The 12,871-nt window shown below is 46.3% G+C and overlaps 1 protein-coding gene across 2 annotated transcripts in view; it reads right to left on the reverse strand.

The window, feature by feature from the left end:
* The window catches only part of SOS2 (SOS Ras/Rho guanine nucleotide exchange factor 2), a 55,315-nt gene extending 43,993 nt beyond the window's left edge, over positions 1-11,322 (reverse strand). For both annotated transcript variants that reach the window (XM_059819537.1, XM_059819536.1), the window contains exon 1: positions 11,236-11,322. In XM_059819537.1, the coding sequence (XP_059675520.1) occupies positions 11,236-11,322 (87 nt within the window). The remainder of the gene's footprint in view (positions 1-11,235) is intronic.
* Positions 11,323-12,871: the final 1,549 nt, after the last annotated feature.

Consider the following 12,871-nt stretch of genomic DNA (forward strand, 5'->3'; position numbering starts at 1 on the left):
CGCCCTCCCAGGCAACAACGCACAGTTCTAGTGCTTAATTCTGCACTGGCATCCTTCCCCGAAAAGCATGGGTGAAGAAACACGTTAGGAAGGCAGTTGTACACTAAGAGAGAAGGGAATACACATTCTGCTTTTAATCCAGCTGTTCAGTTTTGTTCTAGAGGTTTTTGTATAGATCTACATGTATCATTTAGTCTTCTGCACCCCAAACATGAGTACTTCTCAGCTTCATATAACTGTTGCACCGCTGACGTGTATACAAGACCACGTACTAGTGAAAGAAAGTTTAAAAAAAAAAACTCACAAAAATCAAAACTGCTCCTTGAAAACTCTTACTTAAGACTGCAGGTTTTCAACAACAGTCAGTGCATTTCATGTTCTTCCTGAACGGGACAGTTTAATTCACAAAACAATGGAAAACCAGGAAGTGTCGAGTTAAGGTCCCGCCACGTCTCTCTTATACGAGCACTACTACAGCAAAAGCATTAGCTATCTAACTAGGAAATAAGATGAAATGGTATTTCCCCCACAATGAACCCTTAACGATGCTCTGCAGAAATGACAAGAACAAGAGCTGTAAGAAGATGAGGAGGGGAAGGTTTAAGAGAAGATGGGGAACTCCCATTTACTGTACCAGATCGCAGCCATTCTCCTCCTCTCATGAGGGTCACTCATTTTAAAAACAGACATCACTGCCACAAAGAAAATGACATCGCTTTTAACTAACTTCAGTTCACAGGTCTAAACAGCTCATGCCTCAGCTTCCTCAAGAGCACGTGGATATCTAACAAGGCTGAGGACAAAGCAGAGGAGCACTCAGCCCTCTTCAAACGCTGGCAGAGAATCTCAGCTTCATACAAGGAACAAAAACGTAAGCACTGGAGTCAATTTTGCTTCGAAAGGAGTGAAACCAACAACGACGTCCAACTTTTCTCGGTTGAGACAACTCTTCCCAGAGGATTTAGAAATCAGCTTCCATTTGAAACGATACTGCCTGCAGCATCGCAGAAAGGTCTCAGAGGTACTCATGCACTCCCTGGCTTTAAGAGAAGTTATTTTGACATAAGTGCCATTACTGAGAAAAAACAATTTCATAGCAAGACACTGTTTTTCATAGCAAAACAAAAGGACGGCGATAAAAGCCGTGCACCGGTTGACCAAACCAGATGCCGCTGTATAAAGGAGAGAACACTTACTCTGTACAGTATTCACCTCAACCTGACTGAAAGGACTGGAAAAGCAAGGAGAGACTGATAAAACACTGAATGCACACAAAAAAAGCAGGAGGAATTACTGAGGACATGCTTCTTACAGAAGGTACAGTCACTGATTTCAGGTTCAGACTGAAATATTTGAGCACAACTGTATTATCTGGCAAAGAGTAATACAGCATAGCTAACACAGGGCTAAATTTTCATCTGGCTTGTAACTGCTTCCTTTAAGCGTCAAAATACTTAAACCCACAATGTGTTGCACTAACCAGCACGAGCTCCTCTGCAAGAACTCAGAGCAGAAGGTATCAGAGAAACTAGATTTTTTTACCTATTTTATCTCTGAAACAGCCCAAGCAGAGTGCTTGAAGTCATTAAAGAGGGAGATGAAGATTAGCAGGACCAACTATTTTTTACTGTGTCATTCACATCGGATTATTCCTTCACGAGCCGTTCCAAGGAACAGAAATGAAATAACAGGTATGAGGCCCATAAGCGTGGCATTTAAATAGGGCCTTAAGGCCTTTCTGGGGGACATGCTTTTATGTGAGATGGGGAGTTCCTAAACTGCTCCTTCCCTCGCTCCTCTTCTTTACTTCTCCCTACTCTTCCACCACTCCAACACGTGCATATTCAATGAAAATCCAGCGGCAGCTTCACAGGGGGGTCTTCCTTCCTAAGGCTGTAGCCTTCAGCAGGTTTGGCAGGGCTCTCTGTACAAGCAGTGCCTTAAGAGGAGACTGAAAAAACCCTTAAAGGTAAATTGAGGTCCTCCCGCTAGTTCCTTCTGAGAGGCAGGTCCTGCACCACGCCACAAAAGCTTCTACAGAAAACAGGCAGCTGCAGAGATGAAGTCAAGCTCAAAATTCCTTCTCGGTGAGATTTTAAGAGTCCTCAGAGGCCCCTGGGAAGAAGTTTGTTAAGACAACATGAGGATGAAAACTCTTCGAGGAGATAAACAGTATTTGGACTAGAAACAAACTGATCTTACTATATTTTAGAACTAATGTTAAGGGCAAGCTTAACTTTGAACCACCGGAGAGCTGGCATGAAGTCTCAGTATCAGCAAGATCTGGACTTGGGGAAATTCAGAAATCCTGAGTATAAAAGCAATGGTCAAAGGGTTGTATCTGAAACAACAAAAAGCTGATGAAAAAACCACTAGAGTCAAAACTGCAAGTAATTTCTTTTTAGCCCGTACTAATGAGACAAACCAGCAATTTGGCTATACTGCCTAAATATGTTTTTAAATAATACATGTATTTTGGTAGTAAAAACACATTCAGAAAGCTCCAGTTGTTCCACAGTAAGCACATGTGCAAAACAAGAGATTGTTCATTAAAAAAAAAACAAACAGAAAACCCCCAAACCCATGACATGCACACCAAGTCTTTAGACAGCGTATACCATCACAAACTTATAAATTCGTATTCCTGAAAGACTAGATGACAATGTCCCACTTCTGTACTTATATTCCAAACGACTACATTTTCAGAAAACAGAATTCTCCTATTACCTGAGATTTCAGAACGAGAAGTTTCTAATTCAAAAAATGCCACCACAAAATCTGTTAGCGTGATAACATGTCTAAGCTTACTACGCTAACAGGATAGCTTAATAAATTGCACATTAAATTTTTAAGCTGTTTGCAACAGAAACTACTCATTCTCCTTTTCCCACAGCAACTGATTTCAACTTAAAAATTATTTAGATTTTGCTTGCCTCGTAAAAACACAGTTATACTAGATCAGCAGTAAAACTTTGCAAGGCTGTTTGTTTACTTGAGGAACAAAGCATATAAATTTGGGAGCAAGAAAAATAATTAGGACATAAAAGTTAAATATTTACTATCGCGGGCTGGTTACGGTCTTGCCAACACTTGTCAGTATTTCCATACACTGGGTTGAGGGTGATGAAAATACATCAGTGACAAAGAAAGCAGCACTAGGCTTGCCCGTACCGAGCCGCTGAAAGCCAGAAAGAAGGGAAAAATTAATCCGAGAAATGCCTGCGTTCAGGTTGGGGTTTTATTCCTTCTTATCTTTCCTCTTCTAAAGATAACACTGCCCATTAGAAACACGAAACATCTGCTCCAGAGGCATTTTTAACCCCTTATCTGGATGACGCTCCAGAGGAAGACGGGAACCAGATGTCGTAACTTAAAGGCCTGGGATGCTCTTATTCAGTGAAAGATGACAGCATCGATATTCCCAATTTTCAAGCATAATTACAGCGTAGTTCTTTAGAAAGAACCACAAAGATTTAAATACTTGAAGAGATATCCCAAATAAAAACGCCCTGTCAACTTTTTAAAAATAACCGCACTGATTTCTAACTTTATTTCCAGTACAGCAATTTCTAGATGGCCCATCTTAAACCAAACTAATAAATGCCGATAGAGGAAGAATATGAAGTAGTCTCTTAAGCAAAACAGAACTTAGTAAGTTATCTACATACACCATTTTAGCTTTTTCACTGCAATTCTAAGCATTTGATGCATGGTTAGCAAAATAAAGTATTCTCATAACACAAAAAGCATCTCAGGCGCAGATCATCCGTCAGCTGCCTGACCTCAAAAACACTGACTGCTGTTAAGTGACTGTATACAAGGGTGATTAAACAGTTGTCTTACACCACCACTTCAGTGCAAATACGAGTTTTTTCCATCTTTAGCTACTTAACCACTATTCTCCTCTGGTATATTCTAGTTGAGGGGAGGGTGAATCAAAGGAGATCCACGATGGGTGGTGCAGACAGGGACCTGCATTCTGAAATAGCATCGAAGACCGTCCTAAGACCTACTGGGAAGTCTCCTCGGTGCAGACAGAAAAACCACATTGATGATGGCACAAAATGCTACCAAGCTGATGCATCGTTGGTTGATAAATTGTAAATCAAACGCAGACCATCATCCCTCCCATCTTTTTCTTCAATAAGCTGCTGCACGTAATACACCTCGATGGCACGTGGTGGATCGTGGCGAGTGCAGCAGCCCTGATTTCAGGCTTCTGCTGACGACCACACACATGGGTTTCCTCAAAGAGCCGCCCACCCGCAGTTTCTCTTGCTGGTACTTCCCTACCATGCCTCGCTTCTGCTTTGTCTGCTCTCACTTACATTTCGTATTTTGTTTCTCACGTCGTCACAGTCGCTGCTTTTCCACCCAAGCACACAAAATCTCCGTTCTCCAGTTGATTGTGTCCTTTTATACACAGTCAAGGAGAAACTAAAATGTCTGCATGTTTATATGTACACAAACACATACATTTTAATCTTAAAAACGGATGGAAAATCAATTATTTGGATTTTATCCATCCATATAAAATGCCTTGTTTAAATCGAGATAAACCCTGAATGAGCCAGGCACAGCCTCTGCCCTGCGATACGGAAGGAAAACACCACAGCCAGCATGGAGATTGCCATGCACACATCTTTCTTTAATGTAACAGCTTCTAATTCCCCCCCAACTCGTCAATACATCACTTCCCCCAGCCAAGAGCGGCTCTGGGCTCTGAACCCAGCACCCGCAGGCTCCCTCTCCCCACTTTTTACATCATACCCTGCCCAAGAAGAACCGCTCGCTTGGGTAGACTGAATTATTCAAACAGGCCACTAACTTTTCAGTTAGGTCTTTAGAAGACCGAAGAATAAGAATCAATTCATGAGCAACACAGGCCAGTAGAGTCTGGAGCTGCAGAGTGAGCTTTGAGATTATATTTTAAGTGAACAGATGGGGAGATGCAACAAGAATAAATGGCAAAAAGCAAAGATACGTACTGCTTAAAAGAAAAAAAAAAAGGCCAAACCGTAAATTTGGAGACAGTGAGGGCCGTCAGAGTCATTTCTTTGTGAAGCAGATAGTCATTGAAATTACATTAAAAAATCAGGGGAACTGTCAGGAGACTAAAGAGGCCATAAATACAGGAAAAAGATGTCCTCGGCACGTTTTTTTACATGACTAACCCGCTGAAGTCAAGGAATGGCAGCACACAGCTCATCTGAAAAGCCTGGAAGAAAGGGAATTGGTAAGGTAATTATAAAAGCAAACAACAGACTCAACAGCTTCGCCGGAGGAGATCAGACAATGCTTGCACCGTGCGAAGAGGAAAAGAGAGGTGAAAAAGTAGGGAGAGCAGGAGAGGAGGCGGAGAGGAGACAAAGAAACACTGGAACAGGTGAGTGGGAGAACACGCGTGAAATGGCGAGCGGAGAGAGAGACGCGCGTGCTGCCCAGCTCTCCCGGCGCCTGGCTCGCACGGCGCGCAGAAGGGGCAAGGTGCCCACGCGTGAGGGGGATAAAGGCACCCGAGTGAGGTGAATCACGGCAGTCAACAGTTCGGTTTGTTTTTTTTTCCCGTGACTAGTTAGCCTGGCAAGTCTTTCAGCCACCGCCAATGCTAATTTCCACGTTCCATTTTAACAACACAGGTAGGAAGTGTTCCTTCTGCTGCTGCTGCCAAACGAAACTATGTGGTTCCTACTACTTTTAAACGCCTCACATTTAAAACTACCTCCATTTCATGCCACTGGCTGAGAAAACTCTCCTATTACCATTTGCCAACTGCAGAGTCCAGTGACAGTGCTTAAGCTAAACAGTGTAAAAAAAAAAGGCGTGAAAAAAATAGGATTTAAATAAAAGGAGCGGTCCCTTTGGTTTCAAATTTTATTTATGATAGTGAATATTTATGCAAGAACAAAAATACCCCCAGACTACTTACTTGTAAGGGACTAAAACCAACCTATAACAATACCATTGGGTAGCGCTACTGGGAATACAAAAGGTCTGGAGGAATCAGCCTGTCCTTTACAGAAGGCTTGGTAGCGTCCACTTCACAGGGACCTGCTGTTCCTTTCCACACCTCAGCCGCCTCTCGGTTGTGAACACGGTGTTGTGAGGCAACAACCGGATCTGTGCTGCAAACTTGTACGCGTCTATGTGTTTCACAGGTAATTAAGCATCGCCAGCACTTCCCTTCTTTGCCATTCGCCCAAGCTGAATGTCACAGAGGCGTTCATGTTTGTAGCAACGGTGAATATGCAAAGGTCCAGGCTTCAGAGCTCAAATAAATATGTCTGTTAGAAGCTAAATGACCTAACAGATTTCAAACCTAAATGCCACTATTATTTTAAAACACCATAACAAGCAAGTTTACAGTTGAAATTATAATGCATTAAATAATAATGCACGCTAATGAAATTAGCATGCATTAAATAATAATCCATTATAATGACACTATAATGCATTAAATAATTCTAACCCAAGGGGGCCAGATCCTGCAACAGAAAACATGCAGGAGAACTGCCCTGACAGAGCAGTGAAGAAAACGGGGCAGCCCCTGCACCTACCCTAACCGTGCAACCTTACACAAGAGCTGTGTCATCAGCCATTAACTCCCATATGTTTTAAAATACAGAGAAGCACTGAATATTAATGTAAACTTCAAAAACGTCCTCAAAATGGTCTTTTATATTTCTGTATGCAACATTTGCTAAGAATAAACCCTTTAGTCATGCTCCAGAAATCTGATGAGTAGTCCAGAGCAATAGTGGAATTGTTTTAGAAAATGCAAATAGTGTACAGTGCCGTAATTACACCAACATGTGTCGCGCCTGCAGAAATATATTAACTGTTTAAGGGTCTCTACTTGTAGATAATGGAGAAAAATCCAAACAACAATACCTATGAGATGCTTGTGAATTTAATTTAGAAAAGTTAAAGAACAAAGCAACTGAATACACCGCTCTTGTTTACAGAAATATATTTTTAATTTGCCAGTGGATTTGTAAGAGCACGCGCAAACGATAAAGCACGCTAAGAACACACAAGAGTATTTTAGGGCAAATAAATCCATATATACAAGTCCAACAATACATCATGCTTTATTTTAAAAAATACATGCTATCTCTACAGAGTCACCCATTTCATTTTGCAAACTTGTTCCAAGTAATTGGAATAGAAGTTTATTCCAGGTAGTGATGGAAGGTATTTGGCATTAATGAGGTTTTCAATTACAAGTCCCAAAAACTTTTTACACAATGCACGTCCAGTACATTAAAACCGGGACCTTCAGCGGGTCGGTGGGAGTTACACACTCAGCTGCTGCCACTGAGATTCACGCATGATTTTCTTGGGCTCCCCTGTAATCCCAGTCTAAGATTAACAGATACGACATCAAAGCATTGATATCAACCTGGAAAATCAATTCACTTCTGGAAAGTTTCATCTGGAAGAAAGTCGATAGTCAGCAAGAACAAGCTTTGGCACTGGATCTGTGCAAGGAGACCCGGTTACAAAATTGAAATGCCAGCTTTAGAAACAGGTTTCATAACCTGACACCTTTCCGGGGCCAGGAACAGCTAAAAACCAAACAAATCATAATAAACCCAAACAACAAACACCTGGAGAAATGAAAAAGGGGGAGGGAGCAAAGTCCCCAACACCACCTTCCCCTCCAGCAGCCACCCACCACAGGAGAAAAGCCCGCTCCCCGGGGGGGTCCTGGTTTCATCGGAGAAGGATCTGGCCAGCCATGGAGGGGGGAGCAGAAAAGCCCCTCACTCGCAGCCCTGCAGAACAACACTGCCCCATCCAGCACCAGCTTTAAGGACGCTGCCAGCGTCGACATCCCAAGGATTCAAACCCAACCAACCCCGCCAGCGAGGCGTTTGAAACGCATGTGATTTCTGCTGGAACAGCTGCCTGCATGCCTCGAGAATTATTCAAAGAGACATTGTGATCCTTTAATAACTAAAGTCAGCTCCCAGATTAAAAGCCTTTATAAAGCTTAGACCGTAGATCTGTTTGAAGTGATTTACTCGCTACAAACAGCAGATCAAGTAACTATAACCTCAACGACCAGATAAAAATACTGTTTTCTCCCGATTCATTTACTTCGACAGGTCTTTTATAACGAGTTTCACTATGCTCATTTCCTACTTAGGTTTCCAGCACAGCAACAGAAGAAAGTAAAATGTTTTAGAGTAAGGACATGCTTGTCAATCTACCTGCTGGAAGAGAGGCAATACATGAACCTGCTTTAAAATTTTCAACTTACTAGATTCCAAGGTGCCAGTGCTAAGGATATGGTGATATAAATACATTAAAAAAACTATTTTAAAAATCTGGCTTAATGATGTCTTGCCATTTAGCTTTCTTTTTTTCCTCAAAAGACTTGCACTGGTAGGTATAATTTAGCACTCTTTACTAATCTTAAAGATGTATGACCGCTTAAATGCGTACAGAATATTGCTCAAAAGACAGATGCTCTTCTTATTTTACATATTAAAGTAAGAACTGATGTATTTTACCATTTTTTCCCCCCACTCATGATTTGTTAAGTGTCAACTGCATAGAATTAAAGTAAACGCAAGGGTTTAAAAGCAGTTTGATAAATGACCTTAAACTTGTTGAATGCATAATGAAAGACCCTGGAGCTCTTCAAAGCATGTTATGGACTTAAAATTCAAGAAGCAAGGAAATACCATCTGTTGTTAGTCAACAGTACTGGCTCATTATCCAGCTCCACATCCTTCTGTATTTTAGAATTAAGATTTCTCACACCTTAACACACACAAGGAAAACCAAAACCTTTCCTCTTTTTCTAACTACCAGTTTCTCTTCTTCAAGAATGGGAAAGAGAATACTAACTCTGCACTTGCAGCGTAGGCTACTGTGATGAAAACCCAGCTTAGAAGTTCAAAAAACTCTATGCCAGGCATTTAACTAGAAGTTTCTGAGGCTCGGACTTTAAAATTTTCATCGCAAAAGCAACCTGCTTGAAAAGAGCGTATCTAAAGTGACTGACAAGCAGACTTTCAAACCTCTTCAGAACGAAATTGCAAACTATTTGAAAACTGTGGCAACATTTTATAAACTCTGAAACTAACACAAAATCCGATGCTTTGGTGCACACTTTGGATTCAGTGCCACACTTTTCAGCTCTCCTATAAATAACGGACATGCTCTCATCTCATTAGCGAAGTGAAAATGCAAGATGTAAACAAAACAACCCATAAATTTTCTACAATGTTCTGCTTTAAAAATCTCCAGTGTTCATATTAGGGCATTTGGTCTTTTAAAGAATATATTAAACTGACAGCATCTCCCTAATAGTCTGACTGCAATAACTGGAACATGATACAATTTTGTTTTGACTCACTGATACTGCGTGTTCATAAAAGAAATACACATTACAGTAGGATTGCTTCATGCTAAAGGGTGGGTACTGCAGACAAGGAACTTTCCCAGGAAGAAAAAAAAACTGTCTATAAGCAACTACAAATTTTTACAAGCAGTCACTGGTGTCAAGACTTTATTTTCTCTGGTTTAGAAAGTCTAAGTTCTTGCTCCATTTCTTTTCACCAAAACCAAATGTACAGAGACAGTAAGAACTGGTAAGAGCAGCATTAATCCACCAACTTTTACACTATTTGTATTTCAGAATGGTGAAAACATCTTTAAAGTTTTCAAGAAATCCTTTCGGTCAAACTGACGTAGCTATACCTCGCGTTTGGGTGGATGCTGGTTGGTGTGAAGGTGCTGTTTTATGTCAACCTCCAGTGATCAGGGAAAAGAGCAGCATGGCATTCTCTAAGCTTCCCGAGACACACTGGAAAGAAACTACTATGAAGAGGAGGAGATTCAAGAGTAAAGAGTAGAAAATCCAGGGTTCTACAGACAGGCGATTAGTGGTTTTTATGCCAGCCACAAGACTACTTAGCTGCCTTCGGCGGCTTTTAATACAAGTGACACAGGGACCCAAAACAAATGCAAATCTTATTAAAAAAGAAAAAAAGAGAGAGAGAAGCATGACCCCACAGCATCACTAAATCTATTCTTGGAAAAAACCCGACAGAACACCACTCACATGAGTGCCTGCATTACTTGTATCACAGTACCACCCAGCACCAGAGAGACAGATCGGCAGGCCATTACCTTAAGAAGGATATAATGGTCCTCAACCTTTGCAATGGTAACAAGCAAACGACACGCAGCAGCAGAACATCATCGCTCCCTCCGTGCCCCAGCAGCCTCAGTTTAACCCGCTCCCTCCGCTATTGGGGGTGTCCTACCTGAGGGTGATGGGCTGGGGACTAGCCTGCTATCCAAAACACATCATAAAAGGATAAATGCCTCCCTCACGATAAGCTAAGCGGTTTCCCACACAGTTTCTCATGTATGCAGTGAGGAGTTGTTTCTCTTAAGAGATCACAGGCTGACTTCACCCTGCGCTACAGCTGCCTGCTCTCCCACAGCGGCCAGCCAGCGTGCCAGCAGCACCTCAGCCGGGTGGTCCGCAAGGGAGTCTGGTTCGGGAAAGGGCCTGGAAGAGCTGCCTGGAGAAATGCGGCGGGGAAGGGATGGAAGGCTGCCCTCCCGCAGCACATCTCGGACGCGAATCGGTAATATTATCAGCGGCCTCAAACCCAGCGGCCCAATTAAGGCGGCAGGGACGGGACTTTTGGCAAGTGAAGGAGGAGAAGCGGCCTCTGACAGGAGGAGAGGAGGCTGCTAGGCGCACATCGTCACCTGCCAGCCTCTGCCTTCACACAAAGAAGCACCCAAGGCAAGACAGGAGCACGGGCACCGTCTGGACGCGGGGCCGGGCAGCCTGCTGCGGGCGACCCTGCCTGGGCAGGGGGTCGGCAAGAGGACCTCCGGCGGCCCCTTCCAGCCTCTGCCCCGCCGGGACCGGGCTGCCGGGACGGGCGAGCACACGGGGTGAAGGGACAGGAGGGAGGAGGTCCCGCAGGAGCCAGGCAGGGCAGGGGCACTCTGCAAGCAATCGGCCAGACGCCCCTGCTCTGCCCGAGGAGGCTGTCAGGGGTACACGGGCATCTGCGCTGGAGGTGCGAGCCGGCCCCAGGCGGAGCTCGGCCGTAGCCCGTGCGGCGGGACGGGCACCTGCACCCACCGGCGCTGCGGCCCCGCCACAGGAGCCCGGGGAAGGGGCGCTCCCGGGGCCGGCGGCCGCAGGGCGGCGTGAGGCGCAGGTGCTGCCCACCCCCCCGCCAGCGGACTGACCTTGCGCAGGGCGGGCACGAAGAGCCCCCGCCATTTCGGGCCGTTCTCCTCGCCGAAGAACTCGTACGGCTGCGGCGGCGGCTGCATGGCGCCCGCCGGCGGCTCCTCCGCATCGGGGCCGCCCGCCTCGCCGCTCCCCGCCGGCTACGGCGCGCGGGGCATGGGGGGGAGAGGAGGGGGCGCTGAGGGGAAGGAGAAGCCGGCGCTCGTCAGGGCCGGGCCGGGCCGCCGCTGGGCTCTCGGCCGCCGCTGGCTCCGCTCCTCACCCCCCCGCCCGGGCGGCCATCACATCCGGCGCGGGAGGGGCCGGGCTCCGGGCCGCTCGCCGTGCGCTGACGGGGCGGCGGGTGAGGCGCCCTCGGCCCCGCTCGCTGCGGCCCGCTACCGCCGCCGCCCTCCGTGCGCCTGCGCGGCCGCCACCATTCTGCCCTCCCCCGCCCACTACCGCGGCGCCCCCTGCCGGCCGCGCCGCCACCCCGGGGGAGAGCCCGCGCCGCCCGCTACCGCTGCCCGCCCGCGGGGGAGAGCGGCCTCCCCGCAGCCGGCCCGGCCCGCGGGTGATCAGTTCACCTGGAGCTGGGCAAAGCTGCGAGCTCTCAGGCGGCCGCTTGGCGCAGCGGTGCTGGACGCCGCCCTCCCGTAGCGTCTCCCTCTCCAGCGTGCGAGGCCGCGGAGGCTGGCAGCAGCTCACCCCCTCCCTCCATCCATCGGTGCAGGGCCCCTGGCTCCCTCTTCCCTTCCCTCCTCCCTCCGCCTTTCTGGAAACAGCCTCACCCTCCGGGAAGGCTCCACCAGAACCACCGTCCCGGGAGAAGGCACCCGCGGGAGCTGCGGTGCGGGGCTCGGTAACCTGCCCGCAGCAGCCTCCCTGTGCCGGAGAACGCTGCCTGTCACCGTTCCCTCCAAGCCCCGAACAACCACTCCAGCCAAACTTTCCCTCATTTCCCTTCCGACGGCATCGTATTCAAGACTCACGCTTTATATAGCCCCCCCTTTTAAGACTTGTCTACAACGGGAGTGGATAAATTACAACAGAAAAAAAAAAAAGTGCTTTTCTGCCAGCAAGGGTGATCCTTTGTTATGGCAGATTTCCCGGAGACAGGCGCTTGCCGAGGCAGTGACAGCTCCTTTTGCTCTGTGGTCTTAACCTTCCCGCCGCACCAGAGCGGCCTGGGAGGTTTCCAACAAAATATTTATTTCTGTGGGAAGACACTTGTTCGTCAAACCGAAACCGTGAGCAAAAAGAAAAAGGTAATCCCGAGGGCAACTTCAGGGTAACCGTGGTGAGACCCACAAACCGGCCCTTGGGACAGCCAGGATGCCTGGTCTGGAAGTAGACATTCCAGGGTGGGTGAGCCCCTCACCTAGCGCTTTATTCCCACTTCCACAGCTCCAAAACACCCGTGTTCTTCAGGATGTGACATTCCTCTCTTCTCCAGAGAGCCTGAACTGTTCCAAGGTGCGGCAGTGGTGACCAGACGCGACGAAGTGCCCTAAAGGAGCTCGTTTTCCCAAGAGTAAGCCACGACGTGCGGCATGGTATCATCTCTTTGCAACATTTAAAAAAAAAAATAACATGCCATACTCTTCCCAGAGTTTAGGAGTGACCTTACAGGACACTTTTGGGGAATAAACA

This window comes from Gavia stellata, chromosome 7 (assembly GCF_030936135.1).
Source record: "Gavia stellata isolate bGavSte3 chromosome 7, bGavSte3.hap2, whole genome shotgun sequence".
Classification (NCBI taxonomy): Eukaryota; Metazoa; Chordata; class Aves; order Gaviiformes; family Gaviidae; genus Gavia; species Gavia stellata.